The 21,055-nt window shown below is 41.4% G+C and overlaps 4 protein-coding genes across 4 annotated transcripts; 1 reads left to right on the top strand and 3 right to left on the bottom strand.

The window, feature by feature from the left end:
- Positions 1 to 521: 521 nt before the first annotated feature.
- LOC129777439 (uncharacterized) lies at positions 522 to 2,242 on the bottom strand. Its single transcript, XM_055783699.1, has 2 exons — positions 775 to 2,242; positions 522 to 715 (listed from the first exon to the last, which is right to left on the bottom strand). The coding sequence occupies exon 1, from the start codon at positions 2,218 to 2,220 to the stop codon at positions 961 to 963; it is 1,260 nt and encodes a 419-aa protein (XP_055639674.1). The 5' UTR covers positions 2,221 to 2,242; the 3' UTR covers positions 522 to 715; positions 775 to 960.
- An 88-nt stretch (positions 2,243 to 2,330) lies between these two features.
- Positions 2,331 to 7,415, bottom strand: LOC129773279 (uncharacterized). Its single transcript, XM_055776877.1, has 3 exons — positions 7,211 to 7,415; positions 2,443 to 7,151; positions 2,331 to 2,381 (listed from the first exon to the last, which is right to left on the bottom strand). The coding sequence occupies exons 2-3, from the start codon at positions 6,928 to 6,930 to the stop codon at positions 2,331 to 2,333; spliced, it is 4,539 nt and encodes a 1,512-aa protein (XP_055632852.1). The 5' UTR covers positions 6,931 to 7,151; positions 7,211 to 7,415.
- Positions 7,416 to 8,422: 1,007 nt separating this feature from the next.
- Positions 8,423 to 9,714, top strand: LOC129777440 (vesicle transport through interaction with t-SNAREs homolog 1A). The gene is made up of 3 exons (XM_055783700.1): positions 8,423 to 8,612; positions 8,684 to 9,093; positions 9,153 to 9,714. The coding sequence occupies exons 1-3, from the start codon at positions 8,522 to 8,524 to the stop codon at positions 9,306 to 9,308; spliced, it is 657 nt and encodes a 218-aa protein (XP_055639675.1). The 5' UTR covers positions 8,423 to 8,521; the 3' UTR covers positions 9,309 to 9,714.
- On the bottom strand, positions 9,440 to 11,714 carry LOC129777438 (biotin--protein ligase). Its single transcript, XM_055783698.1, has 2 exons — positions 11,576 to 11,714; positions 9,440 to 11,513 (listed from the first exon to the last, which is right to left on the bottom strand). Exons 1-2 carry the CDS (start codon positions 11,595 to 11,597, stop codon positions 9,706 to 9,708), a joined length of 1,830 nt encoding a protein of 609 aa, XP_055639673.1. The 5' UTR covers positions 11,598 to 11,714; the 3' UTR covers positions 9,440 to 9,705.
- Between the last annotated feature and the right edge of the window lie 9,341 nt (positions 11,715 to 21,055).

Genomic DNA, 21,055 nt, shown 5'->3' with positions numbered 1-21,055 from the left:
ATGTGGACAAATGCTATAATATGAAAAATAAATCTGGACGCCTTAAAGGCAATATGGAATATATTCCTATTCTATATATACAGTGGAACCCCGATTATCCGTGAGCGGATGATCCACGGTGCGGATTATCCGCGAAAGCGAGTTCCATAGTAATTCTATTGGGCACCTTACACGATCAACCGGATTGACAATAAGTGTCTTCAATATCGTGACAGCTAGGCTTTCAACATCTGATCAAACCTCAATCAATATTTTCCACCTTACACGGTCAATATCGCCCTCAACCCGAGACAACGAAAATATCCGCGATGGTTAGTGGCGACATTTGAGTTTGGGATCCAAACTATTCTCTATCAGATTAGAAGGCTAAAAGGCAATTTTCAATTGATAAAATTTTAATGAAAATATCTACTTGGTATTAATTAATTAGTTGAAGCGCGTAGTCCTAACCTTAACTTAACCTATTTCCCCTGAATTTTCAGATATTCCTACTAAAATGTATTATTATAATTGTTCGGGGTCGTCACAACAAACTAATTTTCAAAGCAGCAATTTTCTTGTTTCGCAGCTTGAAACTGAAATTTTATGTATTTAATTAATCTCATTTCTTTTCTTTTCAGGTTCTACTTACATTTTACAGTTTCTTTATTAATTTTACAATATTTTTCTTTTTTTCAGGTCTCTCAGGATCCAGCAGTTATTTGGCTATCAGCGGCTATCAAAACATCGATTGGTCAACATTATTCTTTAATTATACAATTTTTAAAATATTACCAATAAATTCCTTTTAGAAATTCTAACGATTTCTCTGTAAATTTCAATACACTTTCAAAAACTATCCAACTCAATTCATCCGTTTGCCTTTTGTTTATCTATTTTCTCCTTTCTATACTGTTTTTATTCACTCTGGTGCCTTTTCTGACATTTCGTCGCAAGATGGTTAACTCATGCAGGTAGGCCTTAGTCGACTGTGCGTAGCGGTGTGTACATAGCCCCTCCCCGTAACTCTGGTGCGAAAGCGTCAGCCGCAGTAGATTTACGACCCTGGACTTCAAGCACCGCAAGCTTCACCACCGGCCGCCTGAACTCACCCTTTGCTGTTTTCACCAAAGCCTGTCTGATCCTACCATCAGCACCACTGAATACCTCGGTTACAACCCCTCTAACCCAATGCTTTCGGATATTCTCGTCCGCAATATACACAAGATCACCTTTTGCAATAGGAGGCATTTCAGAGTGCCATTTGCTGCGATGATTGATCGTCGGGAGATACTCAGAAGTCCATCGTTTCCACAAACAATCAGCCAAAAACTGTGACCGCTTGAAGCTGTCCCGCAGTGCCTCTGCTTCATTGGTAGGTCTGATAAACGACTCAGAACTCATTAGTCCTACGCCGCGAACAAAATGGTTTGGTGTTAGCGCTTCCTTTGCATCAGGTTCCAGGCCAGCGTATGTCAGTGGCCGAGAATTGATTAAATCCACCGCTTCTGCCAACACGGTCAGGAGTACTTCGTCCGTCATTCGGCGGCCATCATCCAACGCTTTCAACGCCGTCTTAACGGAGCGCACCATTCGCTCCCACACCCCACCCATATGAGGTGCGGAAGGCGGATTGAAATTCCATCTGGTTCTCGAATCGGTGAACACATCTTCACAATTAATCTCCATCTGCTTAACAATTTCTTTGCTGGCGCCATGGAAATTCGTCCCATTATCTGAGAAGAATTCAAGAGGACCTCCTCTGTAGCTCACGAATCGCCGTATGGCCATCAGGCACGATTGAGTCGTCAGACTATGAGCAACCTCAATGTGAATAGCTCTCGTCGTCAAACACGTGAACAAACAAATCCACCTTTTCTCTGATCTGCGCCCGACGGAGACAGTCAATGGACCACAATAATCCACCCCTGTGTAGCTGAACGGCTGCAATCCAGGCGAGATCCGCGAAATCGGAAGAGGAGCCATTCTCGGATGACCTGGCTCACATTTCCTCACCTTGCATCGCATGCAAGCTCTTGAAATACGTTTGAGTTCCGCTCGGAGATTGGGAATCCAAAACCTTTGTCGTATTTCATTTACCGCCGTTTCTTGATTGCCGTGTGCCACTCTCTGATGATAATGTTCCAGAAGTTTAACGGTAACTGGATGTCCTTTAGGGAGTATAATTGGGAAACGTAGTTCGAACGGTAAGAACGTACCTTGTGCGGTTCTCCCTTCCATCCGAAGAACGTTCTGTGCATCCAAGAATGAGCTCAGACTGTATAGACTGCTCGATTTTTCCAGCTGTCGTTGTTTCTCGTTCCCCACTTTAAGATTTTTCTGGAGAGTTTTCACCTCATCCCCGTATGCTTCCGCTTGTGCGAATCGCCACAAATATGCTTCTGATTTTTGGTATTCGTCTCGTTGCAAAGGAACTACCGTAGATGCAATTTTTGCCTTTACTTTTCTCTTGAGAGCATCGGTCGTTGGTACACCTTCGATGGCCCATCCTTCCTTTTTTCGCTTGCAGTTCGAAACAAACCGGTAGACGCAGGCTATCGTTCGAACTAAGACCTTCCATCTTGAAAAACGCAACGGATCGATTACAGGTTCTGACAGTGAAATGTCGTGGAACAGTATGTGGGCACGTATCTCTTCAGGCACATTCGGTGTTACGCGCTTCTGTTCTGGCCAGGAATCTTCCTGATGGAACAGGAAATGTGGACCCCGAAACCAAGGACCGTTCGAATTTAGATTGTGTCCTCGATCCCATTTGGTTAGGTCGTCAGCGATGTTGTTTCTAGTGGAAACCCACCGCCATTCATCGAGCTTCGTGAGACTAAGGATTTCACCAATTCGGAAAGCAACGAATTGCTTGTAGCGTCGCTGATCCGAGTGGATCCAAGAAAGTACTGTCCTCGAATCTGTCCAAATAAACCGCTGTTTCACCTCTACGGAATGGTTATCGATGATGGAATTTAGCAATCTAGAACCTAGTACCGCGGCCTGTAGTTCCAGGCGCGGAATTGACAGCTGCTTCAAAGGTGCAACCTTGGAACGTGCCATCACAAGCGAACAAATAGGACCAGAAGCAGTCATGACACGGAAATATGCAACAGCACCATATGCATTCTCACTAGCATCGACAAGAACGTGTAGTTGCAACGTACTGTAGTCCACAGATAATCCTCCCGTGAAGTGATAACGAGGGATCCGCACTCTTTCGATTTCTGGAAGCCGACCGACCCAACGATTCCATTTCTCGCTACACTCGTCGTTGATCTGCTGGTCCCAGGCACATCCACTGCGCCAAAGATCTTGAATAAGCATTTTTCCATAAATAGTGAAGGAAGCCAAAAACCCAATGGGATCGAACAAGCTCATGATGCAGCTCATGACCCCCCTTTTCGTGGGCCGCCTCTCTCCTATCAGGTACGGCAGCAAATCTTCACGTAACCTTGCTGAGAACGTAAACTCGTCGCTTACTGAATTCCACACTATTCCCAAGACCCTTTCTTGCCCTGTTTCCTTGTCTTGATTAAAATGAACACATTGATTTTCTTTTGTCTCCCCCATTTCTCGCAGGAACACCTCTGAACTAGAGACCCAATTTCGAAGCTCGAAGCCGCCCTTTGAATGAACAAACGTTACCTTCTTCGCCAGCTTCACTGCTTCCTCGACTGTCTCCGTGCTATCGAAATAATCATCGACGTAATGGTTCTCTAGAATCGCTCTCGCTGCCTCTGGAAACCGCCCTGCGAACTCCTTTGCATTCATGTTCTTCACAAACTGGGCGGAGCAAGGTGAACTGGTCGCCCCAAAGGTAGCAACGTCCATAATAAATACCTCCGGAGCGCTGGCTGGATTCTCTCGGAACAGGAACCTCTGCGCTTGCTTATCTTCTTTTCGAATTTTCAACTGATGATACATCTCTTTGATGTCTGCACCAAAACCCACTTTTTTCTCTCGAAACTTGCAAATAACTGCTGGGAGAGCAGTCAGCATATCGGGACCCTTCAAGAGTTTTGAATTCAGGGACACCCCAGCTACAGCCGCAGCTGCGTCCCAAACAAGGCGGACTTTACCCGGTTTCTTCGGATTAATAACCACGTTCAATGGCAAATACCACACCTTACTCTGGTTGGTGTCTGCTAGCTCCAACTCTGAAGCTTTGTGCGCATAGCCCTTGGTTAGGTACTCCGAGACCATGCACCGTACTTTATCGTACAGTTCATTGTCCTTCAATAAACGTCTCTCTAAACTCTTGAGCCTTTTCACAGCCATAGGATAGCTGTCGGGGAAGCACGGACTATCATATCTCCATAATAACCCCGTCTCAAAACGATCACCTACTCTTACCGTCGTTTGCGTCAGGATATCTTTCGCTCTCCTATCCTCTTCGCTTTCCGGTAGCAGCGCAACCGAAATGCCAGACTCTTCTAGCGTGTAGTGGCTCTTCAACAGATCGTGGAGGTCCTCGTTCGAAACACTGCTGCACGCATGATGACCAACGATGCTCGACTCAACACCACCGCTTACAGGTCCGAATATGGTCCAACCAAGCTTGGACCGCACAGCGATTGGCTCTTCCGCTTTCCCGATTCGTGATTCTAACGGTGCACACAAGTGAACGTCTTTCAGTCCGATCAGAATTTGCGGAACAGTATGTTGGAAATCCACCACGGATAGATCTTGAAGATGGGGATACTGCTTGACTACTTCCGTCAGGGCTAGCGTCGACTGGGGAAGCCTCAAGTTATCCACGGTATGAGCTGCTTTTATGTGGAACCGGCGACTTGAACCTCGAGCCGAAATATACAGTTCTACTTTCTGCGAGTTCCTTTCCAATCGGGACATTCCAGCCGTCCACGTCACACGAAGTGGTTGCGTTACACCATTCGTCCTAAGAGCGCTAGCCACCGACTTCTCCACCAATGTGTAGGACGACCCCTCGTCCAGGAAAGCCACTGTGTTCACTGTATGATTTCCCCAGTGCAATGTGACCGGAATCATTCGAAAAATCACCGATTGCTTGCGTTGAAACGAATGAAAGTTGCAGTTCGATCCCGATTCCGGGCCTGCCGCGTGGAGTAAAGGATGGTGAGGCTCTCTACAGGTCCCGACATTACAGCGGAAATTCAGCTTACAGCGGGCATTTCCATGCTCATTGAGACACATCGAGCACAACTTCCATTTACGCACCGCTTCCAAACGATGTGGTACGGAGAGGTTCCGGAAGGCTACACAATTTCTTACCCGGTGATCAGTACGGTCGCAAATCATACATGGCTTTCTCACCCTCGGCGCCTGAGTTTTGTTGGCGTTTTCTTGTCCACAGTGGGCATGGAGGAAACCTTCGTGCTCTTTATCCTTTCCTCTGGACTTTCGATTGGCGTGGTCTACAACTACAGGTGCTTCACAGTATGACGTCACCTCGCTGGCGTCTTTCACGATTTCGGACAGAAAGTTGGCTAAAGTTCGAATCGTGACTACACGGTCTCTCCTTCTATACCGCACCCACTCAAGTTGTGTACTTGCGGGCAACTTTTCGGTAATCTCCTGAATCAGCATGGGATTCAGAAGATGAGAAGTAAGCTTCGTTGCTTCCAGGTGATCTGCAAGCTGCTGGACAATCATCCCGAAATTGATGAACGTTATCAAACGATCTGCTCTCGGTGGGAGAGCCTTTCTCACCTTCACCAATAGCATATTTAGAAGGTGCTCCGGGCGACCGTACAACATCCGGAGAGTCTCAATGATCTGTGGAACTGCGTCTGGAAGTAGGAGCCTACTACGAACTGCTTCCAATGCTTGGCCCTTCAAGCACTCTTGTAGTCGAGCCAGGTTCTCGACATTCGAAAACCCACAAGCCTCGCTAGATGTTTCGTAGCTGCAGATGAACATCGGCCAGTCCTCTAACTTTCCGGAAAATACCGGCAACTTCTTCGACAGGAACTGCCTGGCGGACAGCTGAGCTTTGGTAGGTCCTCGACGACATCTTTGTTGCTTGTTTTGACCAGCTTGTACTGTCACCGATTCGTGATCCTCATTTGATTCGCTGGATTCACTATCGTCCTCATTTGCTTCTCGCACGTCATTTGAAACCGCGTCGTTCTTCTTACTTTCGATCTTTTCCTGTGTATCACCTTTTACGGATTCCGCGTCGACAGGCGGAATTTCCTCCAATGATGGCGATGTGACCAACGGAACTAAACATGTTTTTGGAGTGGAGTATTTTTGATATGCTCCTCGAAAATCTCCGTTGCCAGTCTCGACCAGATCCATTTTCCCAGGTTTGCCTTTTTCCGACCTTTTTTTTTCGGTTTCTGCTTTTCCTGGCTTTGTTTTCTCCAGTCCCGACTGCTTCGGCTTTTCTTTGTCACTCGAGCAATCATCTTCACAACCTTCAGCTTCTTCCGTTTTTTCTTTCACACCACTATCGAAATCCTTGCTCCGTTGCTGTCTAAGCTTATTCAATTTACCGTGCATCTCCTTTCTCATCTGCTCACTTTTCTTCTGGAACGATTCTTCCTCAGCGATTTCCTTCTCCAACTGCTCTTTTTCGAAGGCTAACTCCATTTCGCGTTTCTCCTGTTCCAGTTTTTTTCGCATCAGAAACATTTCCTGCTGCAGCTCCAGGCGCCGTTTATGCAGGACTCTTTCCTTCTCCATAGCTAGCTGTTGGACTCTTTTTTCTTCCTCGAGCCTTTTCAATTCTTGCTCCAACTCTGACGTCACGGAACTACCAGCGGCATTTTTCATGCACTTGCCGCATATCCACGATGAATCGTCCTTTACCGCATTCGTTACACCGGCACATCCAAAATGATACCAGTTTTGACATTGGTCACAAAACACCATATCCTTCTCTGCGTGATCCGGTCGCTCACAAGCGGCACAATTGTAACCCGTCTTTTCGGCAGCTTCGGGTGAAAGGGTCAATTCTGCCATTGTAAAATTTTCAAGTTTGTTCGGGGTCGTCACAACAAACTAATTTTCAAAGCAGCAATTTTCTTGTTTCGCAGCTTGAAACTGAAATTTTATGTATTTAATTAATCTCATTTCTTTTCTTTTCAGGTTCTACTTACATTTTACAGTTTCTTTATTAATTTTACAATATTTTTCTTTTTTTCAGGTCTCTCAGGATCCAGCAGTTATTTGGCTATCAGCGGCTATCAAAACATCGATTGGTCAACATTATTCTTTAATTATACAATTTTTAAAATATTACCAATAAATTCCTTTTAGAAATTCTAACGATTTCTCTGTAAATTTCAATACACTTTCAAAAACTATCCAACTCAATTCATCCGTTTGCCTTTTGTTTATCTATTTTCTCCTTTCTATACTGTTTTTATTCACTCTGGTGCCTTTTCTGACATTTCGTCGCAAGATGGTTAACTCATGCAGGTAGGCCTTAGTCGACTGTGCGTAGCGGTGTGTACAATAATATAACGTCAATTTCAGACATAATTTTTGTATGGGATTTTCTCACCACTTGCAGAAAAAAGTGATTAGCATTCACATAGAGTACTAATTTGATTCGTAAAAGTTAATTTTCATTCATAATTTACACTTTAGAATTCGGTTTTCCTTCTCAAAAATACATCATAATACTCGTTTCACAAATACAGACTGTTCCTTTCAGTTTCAGAGATGCCAGATTATTTTAGTTTGCGAAAATATATGCAAGTTATTTTATCTGCAAGCAAATGTTTTTATTCCATAAATGAGACTATGACAGTAGAACCCCGATTATCCGCGAGCCGGTGATACGCCCTGCGGATTATTCGTGACTGCGAGTTCCATAGTAAATCAATAGACCTTTCCGGAATTTGTTAGTGAGTGGTAGGCCCACGCTCTATTGTTGTGGTCATGGCTTTTATATTATTTAGCCACTGGTGTACACGACCTTATAGATGGATAGTTGATTGATTTCTGTATTGATAGAACATAGTTTTTATGTTGAAACATCTCTTTTCGTGTTTGCATATTGATGCTCGAAAATCAGAAAATCCGGATTTCTGCGTCGTCGGCCATGTTCAGTCATTATGCTCTCAAATGTCATCATATTGTCAATAAAGTTGACCGTGTAAGGTCCGCTTATAGAGCGTCCTAAAATTTGTCGGTGTGACGTAAGGCTCTTTTGTTTTGGTCATAGCTTTCATATTATTTGACCACTTGTGCACACGACCTTACAGATGGATAGTTTAATGATTCCTATATTGATAAAACATAGTTTTCAGGCTGAAATATCCTTATTTCGTGTTATCGCATTATCCGCGATTTTCGTTATCCGCGGTGACCCAGCCCGACTATTTCGCGGATAATCGGGGTTCTACTGTATATTCAATATTGAATGCAACTCTGCCTACTGTTCCACCTCATATTTACTCAATTGATGCTCTCAAAATATAGGGGATATTGGGGATATATATTTTGAACACTGTCACATCAATTGCCATTCAAATAAAATGATAACAACATAGACCGAAAAGGTGAAAAGGCTTATTTACAGTCAACCAATAATCCTTAGTAAAATATGGACTTGATCCAGGATTACGAGCAACAGTACGCTGTTCTGACGGCGGAAATAACGGCAAACATTGGCCGTATTGGTACATCCTCGGGAGGTTCGTCATTTTCGCAAAATCAGTTAAAATATGTTTGCGCCCTAATTAGGTATTTTGTTTTCAATTCCAAGCCGAACGAAACAGCCTGATAGCGGATATCGATCGGCAGCTAGAAGAATCCCAAGAACTGCTCGAACAGATTGGCTTGGAGATTCGAGAAATACCACAGGTTTCTCGATCTGGTTACACTTCCCGGCTGAATTGTTACCAGGCGGAGTGGAAGCGACTGCAGCAGGAATTTAACAATGCGAAAACGAGTCGGCCGAAAGGAATCGGCTACGAGTCGGTGGATGAATTTGACGAGATCGGTATTCAGGAGGACCAGAAACGAAGACTGCTAGACAACAGCGAGCGGCTGGAACGAACGGGAAACTATCTAAAGGACAGCTACCGGGTGGTTCTGGAAACGGAACAAATCGGAACGCAGGTGCTGCAGGACCTGAGCGAACAGAGAGAAACCATTCAAAGAGCGAGGGGACGGGTAGGTGTGAGCTGGGATGTTTCTAATGTGACAATTCTAAACTTTTTGTTAACCTTCAGCTACGTGAAACCGACGCAGAATTGGGACGTTCGTCCCGGCTATTGAACTCGATGATTTTGCGCGCGCTCAGGGAGAAAATTGTTCTTATATCTGTAGCCGTTGCAATATTCTTGGTGCTTTTCCTCAGTATCTATTTTTCGATGTCGTCGGATTAAGTTACACTTATTATAGATAAAAGCTGTTTTATGTAACAGGTTTCCTGATAATGTTACATGAGACAAACATTTTATATCCTTCACAAATTATTAACTAAATGTTGTGATTTATTATATAAAAAGTAAAAGAATGGTGAGCGTGATATATGTTTATTTCCGTTGAACAGCGTGTGAAATATAGTAAATGTATGTATAAATGTAACATTTTATAACAATTGTTACACAATTAAAGCTTAGTAATGAATTAGGAATTCCAACATAATTTGAGCATTCCGAGCAAATTTGAAAGGGGTTTCGATTACTGAGAAAGTCAATCATCGTTTGATCCGATTGCAAAAGCAATTTGCATTTATTTTCACCTGTAAACAAAACCTAATCCACCAAAAATAAATAAAATCTAACAATATTTTGGAATGATCAATCCTTTCATCATGTCGAAACTGTTTCCATCTGGTTGAACGTACACCGGTTCGTCCCCATCACCTGTTCTTACAAGCAAATAACCATATTCGTCAATACCTACGATTTTCCCGGAATAAGAGATACCAGCCTCGTTTTTTACTGCAACCATTTTATTATCATGAAGCCAATATTTGTAGTATAAATTTTGTAAGATACTCAAATCGCCTTCTTGGACTTCATTGTATAATTCCTCAATTTTTGTAAAGATGAGTCCTAACATTTGCTCATATCCTAACACTGGTAGATGTTTGCCATGGTTCCGATTGAACTCCCGTATCAAATCATTGATACATGTTGTGGGGTTTGAATTGCTTAAATTCACACCGCAACCGACATTAACAACTGCGACCGAGCTTTGGATGCGGGAGTTAATGATGATTCCTCCGATTTTGGCTACCCCGTTAGCGTAAATATCGTTCGGCCACTTCAAACGAATATCCAATTCTTCGTAGTCTGGAATGGTTCGCACGGCCAGGATAATTGCGATGGCCACGAGATGTTGGATTATCGGAAGTCGTCGGCCAAGCTGACTTGCCAGCGGAACATGTAGCTGCATCGAAAACATGACACAACCCTCCGGACTGAGCCACTGATTGTTGTTCCGGCCGTTCCCGTGAGTTTGACGACGAGGAATGACCACGAATCCATGGGACAAACTGGCATTTGAGACGATCACAGTTGAACTTCGCACCACGGGCACATAAATCCCTATTCTGCCGATGAGAGTTGTTTTAAGATTTCTGTAGTAGTCCAGGGTGGAGAAATCTTCAGGAATGTGATTGATCAACACCGGCAGGATAGTCGCAGAGGGTGGAATGACTTTCGTATCACAAAAATGTAGTGCGAGTTCGTTCAGATTGAGAAAGGATGGTTTTTCCATTTGTTCACTTATTGCATTAAGAAATTTTGATTTAACATCCGCCTCACCAAGGAGATAACTGTCTTTGTAAATGAGATTTTCTTTGGTTTCGGATGTTTGCACCTCAATTCGCAAGATTGAATGAAGTAGATCGGACAGTAAACTCGTCGCAAACTTTCCCACATTCCTACCGGAATCGGTTTCAATAAAATTGCTGGCATCAAGCGAGGTGAACAAAGCCTTCCCATTCGATGAACTATCGGTTGCACATATGGTGCTAGGCGTATCGAACGTTAGTTCCGAAATCAAGACGTCCAAATCCGCTTCACCGGCATCTTTATCGAGATTCTTCAAAAACTCGTTCAACCGACTTTTCGCCGATTTGGTATCAAAATCCTCAACAAGCTGCAAAACGGTCTGGTTTTGCCAGACTCCATAGTTTAACGTCACCCTTTCGGGAGCTTTGGACTCATCAGTAGGACGATTGAGCGCAATATTAAGCAAGTTGGAACACACGCTTAACAGCTTACCGCCACGAAGGAAAAAGATCAGCAACAGACCAGCTAAACCGCTGTCGATTGTCCCATGCACCAGAAGCAAAGCGGTGCTTTCTGGCCATGCTGCTGCCTTCAGCTGTGCTTCCGTGACAGGATAAACGGTGTATTTGTCTGCACTGACGATTGTCCGAAGAGTAGTAACCAAATTTTGCTTCACCGACACCAGGTTCGAGTAGACGAGGATGTTCGGAGGTTTTACCGACATCTGGTTGTTTGATTGGATCCTTGGAGGAAGTCGTTTGAGTGTTGTGTTATGTCGAAACGGATTAATATAGGAGAAACAGAACAGCTGTCTGCCGTTATTACCCGTAAACAACTTAATCGCTACTGTAATAAAAATAGTAAGATTACAAGTGGTTCTGCAATAGATCTCATTTAGTTTGTATTACTTCTCGTCCGCAAGTATATCATGATTAGTATATGACAAGCGATGTCATGAGGCAATCATTTTGCTAGTGATGGATTATGATTACACGTCGCAAATACAGCAGAAACCTAAACAAAAACTCGTCAAATCCTTCCGACCTGCGAAACGGAATCAGCTGATAAATCAAAACAATCCGAGGGGTGCGTGGATTAGACTTTGTACAAACTAAATATTGGTTCCAACTCTACATGTATAGATTTTTAGTTAATACACGATTACGTCGATTTTTAAAATCTATAAGACTCTTTAAAGCATTTTATAATATTTTCAATGGGAGTCCACAATTCAGAATGCTCCAGACAAAGTGGATAATATAACAGTTCGGCTGAAAAGTTCATAAGGTTGACGTCTAGATGGCACCTCTTGCAAAAATCTACTTGACTATCACAAAGCACCATCTTTCAATTGATGAATATACGTTGGATTTCAATTTTTTTTTTAATTTTTGATCTATTTTGAAAAATCAGGAATTTTCTGCAAATATCCCGGATTCAGGTATTTTTTCTACGCTGAAAAGGTTAGAAAATCATCATTTTACATTGTTTCATTCATAAAATATGACGGATGATTCGGTACAAGTGTTATAATTTACATTTTTTCACTAACCAAATGATGGGTGGCATTTGTTGCGCTTCAAATATTGCAGATCTTTCTAGTATCAGCCGGAAGGAAGCCCCTGTATAATCAATGAAATTAACCAACTTGATATGATATCGATTGCATCGTCATTATTCACAATTTGAGCTTCTGAAAGATCTCGGGAAGTTAGTACTTATAACCTATATTCACTATCAAACATACACATTTCGAAGATTATCTATGACTTTGCTCCAATCGGGTGTTGAGACCATTGTAAATAGACAGTAATATAATTTTCTTACCATTTACTGATGACATTTAATGAGATTTTAAATATAAACTAATGGAAATAACCACAACTGAATCGCGCTTTTACGTGCGCAGAATAAACAAACATCATCACTTTTGTAGTTCTGAGATCTAATGTAGGTGTCGCATAAGCTGGTTCAGCTTTGCGTAAATTCGTCAAATGGATTCGTGTCAAAATTTGACAGCAATCGGTCGATTGGTTCGTGAGTTACAGCATTAAGAGTGAAGCAACTTTGGTATTGTGAAAAAAATGGAAAAATCACAAATCAATTAAATCGATGGCAAAATTGCATGAATTGGGAATTCGAATTGCTTCCGCATCCACCGTATTCTCCAGATCTGGTCCCCAGCGACTATTTTCTGTTCGCAGACCTGAAGAGAATGCTCGCTGGCAAGAAATTTAAGACCGATTATGAAGTGATTACTGAAACTGAGGCCTATTTTGAGGTAAAACCGAAAGAGTACTATAAGAGTACAAGTTGGAAGATCGCTTCAATCGCTGTATCGCCCTCGAAGGAATGTTGAATAATAAAATTGAATTTTGCAAAAACAAAATAGTTTTACTGTGTTACTATGTAAACTTCTCGCGTTAACAGAATTGAGCTTCGTTTACGAGTTTAGGGGAGCATCAAAGATAATGATTGATTTTCAGGATAAAACTGCAGCGGCCGTACGTTTTTTTTATGGGTTTGAATCGATCAATCGACGTAAATTAATCGTTCGTTTCGATTAAGTACGATTCACATACAACATCCACGTCACGTTCACGTTTCGTCACGTCACGTTGCATCAATTATTCGTCCATAGAATTCCTATTAAAGCATTCACATACACCAGCAACGGCAAGTCGAAGTTCCCGTTGCCGGTGTATGTGTATGTTTGCATAAGAACTGCTTGGAAGAATAAATGACGCAACGTGAGGGGACGGAACGTGAACGTGACGTGGATGTTGTATGTGAATCCCACTTTATTGGTTGCGCTGTATTCGTTCGATTAATAATCGATAAAATTGTTTGTCTGTCACCATGTACAGCGCTAGAACCATGCAAGCTAGAGATGGGCAGAATGGTTCACTTTAATGAACCGTTCAGTGACCAACCGTTCACTTAAGTGAACTAGTTCTTTTGAGCAATTCACTCACTCTTTCGTTCATTAGAGGGATATGCCATATCATATATAAAAAAGTGTGAGATGTTATGTAGGACTGTTCTTCTCATTCAAAAAATGCTGTTTGTTAGCAATAATTATATGTCCGAATTCTGTTAAAAATATCTTAGCAGAATAGAAAATCAAACTATGATTTTAAATTTTTTTATTTTTAAACTAGCGTTGCGCTGCTTTTCTTCAATGTTTAGCAATAACTGCTATAGCAAAGCTTGAGCTTGAGCTTGGGTAGACTGTACAATTCGTAGTTGCTCTCCGTGATTGACCTGAACCAACCAAATTGCACAAAGAACACACAGAATGACGCTTGGGACTAGCAAATCATTCTCGTTGTGCAATTTTCGGTGATTCGAGCTTTAAATGGTCAATAACGACGCCGACCACGTCCTTACAGTCACCAGGGGAAGGGAAGGAATGTTAGTATGATATTCGCCGCCCGAAGGCCAGAAGGGTCGCCTCTATAGCGTGGTTCCCTAGCGTTTATCATGGAGCGGATAGTTGTTAGCGGGCCGAGGTAAGAATCAGGATTCACTGCGGTAAGTGATGTGATTATATAAACGCTAACTAACGACCACTCTACGAAACGAAAATGTGAAACTCTGATATGTCACTACACGCGGCAGAAATTATTTTTAGGTATCCTGAGAAGGAAAACCTATAAAATTTATTGAAATCCTATATACCATCTTGATAAAAAAAGTTCACGGAATAAATACCGTGTGGCGCTTTTAGTCACCCGTTTTATTTTTCTTCTATTTTGTAGGTTGGCTCATCTGTCATTGACATTCTATGAAATTTGTAGTGGGATACACTTTAATACACTTACACTTCTAAAAGTTACGCTGTATTGGGTACATCTGCTATTGTGTATGCCTGTACAATTTGCAAAATTTGCGAAATCAATCATTATTCGTGAATATTTGACTAAAAACATCCGCAACCTCCGAATTCACCTGATTTGGCTCCCTGCGACGTTTTCCTATTCGAACGACTCAAGAAACTAGGTTTCAGCACCCGAGATGAGGTAAAATCGAAGATGGCGCTGATGGCCATACCGCAAATTGAATATAACTCTCGAGGATTGGAGCGCTGGCATAAGTGTGTTGCAGTCGATGGGGAGTACTTTGAAGGGGTTGCCCCCCCCCCCTTCAAAGGGAAATTGTTGTATAGTCTTGTATGTTTCATTTTCTGAATAAACTCCGGGAACTTTTTGATCAAAATGGTATTCTAACGATTCTTTAAGCATCGTACCCATCGCACTTTTTTTATCGCAATCCAACTACGACGGTGGAGAATTCACTGGGGGAAATCTGAGAAGCTAACCATAAAACATGTTTAAAAACTACCTATAACTATAATCCGTTATTCCACACGCATAGTCTTCATTCAACCCCATTCGTAGTAACGGAGATCTTTAGGAAACTTGAGAAGGTCACCGAGAGCAATCAGAAATCAATCGGACCTGCGAATAATTGCAATCGTTTGCTGTGGAGAGAGAAGCGGGTTTAAACTCTTTAGATGGTCTACAATTTAGACTGTAGAGTAAATTAAGCTGTATGTGTGTATGGAAAAAGAAAACTTAGCTGACGCCACTGCATGCTCAGTCCATCCATGTTCGATGGCTTTCGGTTGTGATACACTCACTACGATAACCTCGCACTCGATGTATTAGACGAAGGCAAACAAACTGTTCGTCATGCCAATGTTTACACGTGTCGGGGGGAGAACACTATAACGCTAAATCGATCACGCGACAACTGAGAGAGCAACAAAAACTACGAGTTTTCACTACCACAAACGCAACATCAAAATGGCTTCCCCCAATATTTCACTTCACCGTGCCATCTCAAAAATATAATCAAAGAAATTAATGAAACTATATTAGTTTCGAAATCACTATTTTTCGCCCATTCAAAATATGGTCTCAGCACAAACGCGCACATATTTCTCGATGCGCTGCCCCCTGCTCAACACTGTGAAAGAACAAGCAATCGCAAACGAAATACGCGAAACCACAAAAACACACGTCCGCACTCGACGACCGCCCGATTGAAACTCAGCAATAACTGCTATAGCAAAACTACCAAACCGCGAAAGACTTTCTCGAAATGATCGAACACAATGTGATATAATATAAAAACATTTCGTATTAGCGACACAAATTTTTATTTACTGTTGAAAAATACTGTTTGAATCGTTTCGCTTTTAATTGTATTTTTTTTGTGAGGTAGATTTGCATATCTTACTGATCTATTACCCTCAACTTGAAAATATGAAATAAAAACTTTATTTGATAAATAATCGAACAATCCAATTATTTTATATTGCGTTTTATTATGAAAACGACAATACCGACATCTTATTTTTGTTATTTCATGGAGCTATCGTTTGTTTCCATTCGTTAATTTGAGGACTATTTACCTTGCAGCAGCACTCGTCTATCACACGTTCGCTCGCCTTCCTCTTATACACCGATCACCATACACAGTTCGTTCTGAACTGTACGCACAGTTCAGCCAGCGGTCAGTTCGTTCTGAACTGTATACACAGTTCCGCCAGCGGCCATCGTAAACAGTTCGTTCTGAACTGCATACACAGTTCATCGTTCACCGTACAGTTCGTTCTGAACTGAACTGTATACACAGTTCAGCCAGCGGTCTTCGTACACAGTTCGTTCTGAACTGGGTAAGCAGTTCATGTGAACTGTTGCCCAGTTAAAAAGAACGACCGTTCGTTCACTCTTTTTGGTGAACTAGTTCTTTTGAACAGTTCATGAACGGTTTGCCCGTCTCTAATGCAAGCAACTCGGTACAATCGCTGTATCTGTACCGACCTGCTGCACCGTTGTACACGGCTACAGTTGTACTGTGCGCAGCGCCATAGACGGGTAATGGTGGGTAACATGGACAAACCGAATCAAAAAACTTGATAAATATTCTTTTCATTGACTCTCTCTTGAGTCAATAACTCAGATTGAAAACTTGTTTGATAGTTTAGACGCTAAAAAAACCTTTTTCATTGAAATATGAGGTGAAAATTGGTCAAATTTCTGAGTGTCAGTTTGACATGCGGTACAATGTACAACCAAAGTATGTTTGTCACGCTACGATGGTACCTGTACAACGCAGTACACGAACAACGCTAGTACAGTTGTATGTCTGTTCATGGTAATACACCATCACACATTGGAAGACGTCTGAGTTTTGCCAAAGCTCTCATGAACCGACCGTGTTACCAAAAGAATACATATTGATATATACCGTAACGAAAAATTCTTCAATGTATAGTGAAGATAACTTCACTGACGAAAAAAGTTCAATTTGGATAGTCCTGATAGTTTTGTGCAACCTTAAAGCTCAAGATAGCTTTCATATCATTCAAGTATTACATACATGTTCTCCAATCCTCTCTTCTACCGTTTTTGCGTTTTTCCGAGACACGACCGCATAGTTGACGTAGGATTCCGTTAGGCTATCTGTTGATTTTGGATATGTTTGAAGAATTACATCGTCCAACTCTTTGATAATGATTTGGTGGCTCTGAAAAGGACCGTTTTGTTTAGTTGTTGGGTATTGTTTGTTCACTCCACCAGTGTTTACCGAGTGATGATGACAGAAGGATGGTAAACAGTCGTTGAATAGTGCGTATCAGATAAAAGATACCGAAGTGGAACGAGATATGATGAAAATCGCCCTATGTGATCCTCCTGTGTTATGTATGGATGAAATAAAGAAAAAAAACTCACCAATGTAATATAAGATAATTACCAATACCGAACACAATTATCAATTTTTCTCATTAGTAAAAACATGTTACTTTAATATAGAGAAAACATATCTGAAATGGAAAAGGTAATTTTCTTTTATAATTTTTTACTTTCTAAGTGTTTATTCACCCAATGCGAATTTCAATTGGACTAACAACAACTAATACTATATGTAGAGTATAAGGAAAATCACTTTTTCTAATGTTTCTTCACTTTTCCAATTTTTCTCGCCGTAAAAACTTTTCTTGAGTGAAAACGAACACAACAAAAAAGACAGCTTAAACCAAACGACCCGTTCTCGAGCGCTTGGTATTTATTTATGAAAATTGAAATAAATCGTTTCATATATGAAGTCATTTTTAACACAACTGCTACCATATATAATTTTTCACTTACACTTGTGCTAAATTTTTCACAATATACGATCGGTCATTGATATGAAATTTCACGAGGCAACCAACATTAAAGTTCCAAATTCAAATTTAATTTGCTAGAATGAATCGTATCACTCACCTTACTTGCAATATAAAAATGCCTCCGACTTTCATGTATTTGTAATGCCCATTTCCCCCAGGCAGCTCGGTTTTGATGTCTCTGTTAGGGACCCGTCACATGTGTCGTCAATTTCGACCAATCAGGGTATTTCCGTTAGGATATGGGTTGAGATTTTTGAATTGTTTGATAGTTAGTTTAATGACATATATTATTTTCTTCAATATAAAAAATTGTTATGGAGTGCCGAAATCGATTGACGCAAAAATATCATCAATCCATCATGAAATGACTGAGCAATAAGCGTTTGAAATTGGACAATTTTCACGATGTGCTCGATTTTCAATTTTCGATTTGTACCCCAATATGTTCCCGAAAGACGTAATCCTACGTCAACAAACAGTATTTTTGATAAGTGGAAAACAGTAAAATAAACTCTTTTGTTTCAAAACAAATTGATAGTCCTGAGAAGGACTGAAATGGTTTAATGGGTTGAACGGAATCTGCTGCGTTTCAGTCGGATGTAGCAGTTTAGTTTTGGGAGCGATAGCTTTTACGGATTCGCTGATGCTTTCCTTGACTTTGGCGCCATCGGCTTCTGTGCGTCGATTTGCGAGGGTTTGATTGGCACCACCACGACGAGCTAAACGACGGATAGCGGGTGTGATACGATGCGATGCAATGCACTTCGCTCCTTCTTCTTCTTTCTTTGTTTTTAAGAGGCTTTAAACTTTGCAGTTCATTCGCCTCTAACATCGCTCCTCTGCCTCCTTTGCCGCATCCAATTGTTGATGTGAAGAGGAACGCACCAGCAATGCACACTAGATTTAATTCGATGCTCTCCGCTGCTTCCTCTTCTTTGCTCCCCTTGCCGCAACCTCATCGTTGGTTGCCGATGGCTTCCTCTCCTTTGCCGCACCGTATGGTGTTGGTTGATTTGTAGAGCACTGCACACTAGAAGCCCAGATGTTTGCCTATCTGAGCGTTGAACGAGAATGAGAAATCCAAAAATGCGACCGTCCTTTTATATCAGTTGGTATGTGAGAAATAGGCGCCCCCACTCGCTCGACATGCAAATAGTTGACTTATCGAGAAACGAAAGAAGCGAAGCAAGCGAAAAAGAAATGACGTCAATTTCGACCAATCAGTACCGTTTGGATAGGGGTTGAGATTTTTCAATTGTTCGATAGTTAATTACATGATATATATTATTTTATTCAAGGTGAAAAATTGTTATAGAGTGCCGCAATGCTTTGATGTAAAAATCTCATCAATCCGTCATGAAATGACTGAGCAATAAGCGTTTGAAATTGGACATTTTTCACGATGCGATCGATATTCGTTTTTCAATTTGTTCCCCAATATGTTCCCGAAAGACGTAATCCTACGTCAAAAAATATCAAGAAATCCGTTTAGCAGAATTTGGTAAATAGTATGCCAACATGAATTTTTCAGGTTTATTAGCCGAAATGGCAAGGTTGCCAACAATTGACATGTAAATCAGCCGATCGTTTTTAATTTTTCATTGATAATACTTATTAGTTGCTGAAATTATCATATTTAAGCGCAATAAATACAACTCTTTTGAACGAAATTAACGTTAAATATACTTTTTATTCTAAGCATTCTACAATGTATGAATGCATCTTGTTGAAATTCTATAGTCACGCAATTCGCTTGCGGGAACTCCGTCACTCGAGCCATCTCATGTCATTCGCCGCGCTGAATAAAGGGGATAGATCGACTGCATATAACAGATGTCGCATATTAACCCATGATTTCTTCATTATTTCTTTTACATTCTTCACCACTTTAGGTCGTTGTAGAAGATGCCCCTTCATAATTACCCAGTATTTCTCTATTCGGCGCAACTCCAAAATGTTTGAGTGTTCAGATCCTTCGGCACGAAATCGACATCATTCGCCTTATACCACTCAAGCACGTCCTTCGTGTGATGCCAAATCCGGCCAGAAGATCGATGGACCATCGTGAGCCTTCAGGAGAGGGGGAAGCCGCTTTTGAAGACACTCTTCCAAATACACCTATCCATTTATGATGCTTGCGGTAAAGAACGGTGTACTCCGCTTTCCGCAAATACAAATGGCTTCTAAATTAAGAACTTTTTGGCGAACTTCGACGTCTTCTGTGTCCGAATCTCGTTATCGTGAACATCCAATTTATCCTTGGTATTGAGGTGACTATGCCGTGGAAATAAATAGCCGAAACTGGTTAAACTTATCAAGAAAGAATTAATTGATTTAACGAGTAAAGAAATATAAAACATGACCTTGTCGCTACATCTTCTCGAATGTTCGGATTAGCTATAGTAATGTTAGTGATCTCTCACGCACTCGCGTTCGGTTACATAGATGAGGGGTGCAGCAATAGTTGCATTTCTTAATACTTGGCAGTCACATACAGGTTTCCTGGAATCTGGTTGAAGTCCACCTTCAAATATGTCTCGTCATCCATTACGCAGCAGTGTGGTTTTGTTGACTTCTGGTCGTACAACTTCCGGGTTCAAAAAGTTACCCCATAAAAATGTTCACCACCTCGAAAAAACACCTTATGCAAAATTTCAGTTCAATCGGACCCAAAAATCACCGGGTTTTCAAAAAAATGATAATGTCAAAGTGTCGAATTCCGATGGATTAGATTCTCTTCACGATTTACATTGTGTTCGAAAGAAATATTTCGATCGTGTTCAAATTTGCCATCCCCCATTTCGAACGGTTTGCCCGAAACTCGAACGAAAGATATTCGAATTTGAAAACAACTCGAACGAAACAGGAAATGGAATTTGCCAAGTCGTTCGATATATTTCGGATCGATCGAAATACAGGGCATGATTCTCGAATACACTTCACGGTGGAAACGGAATGACAACGGTACGGTGTCGACATCTGGAAACGAGATTAGTTTCCCACTAAACTTATCATTATAATATCAAATTATCTTCAGATGAAATTTTTCAAATGAAATTATTATATCACATGAAGAAAACAAAGTTTTCCACTCACATTGAACATCAGTTTGATACGAAGAAGTTATTTTCATTAATGATTTTTTTATTTGAAAAGTGCTCATTCTGCCTGAAAACTCATTCGGCCTGATTCTACGCGGCGTGTGAGG

This window comes from Toxorhynchites rutilus, chromosome 3 (genome assembly GCF_029784135.1).
Source record: "Toxorhynchites rutilus septentrionalis strain SRP chromosome 3, ASM2978413v1, whole genome shotgun sequence".
Taxonomy (NCBI): domain Eukaryota; kingdom Metazoa; phylum Arthropoda; class Insecta; order Diptera; family Culicidae; genus Toxorhynchites; species Toxorhynchites rutilus.
Note: the sequence above shows the minus strand (reverse complement) of the source record. Positions and strands in the feature narration are given on the sequence as shown.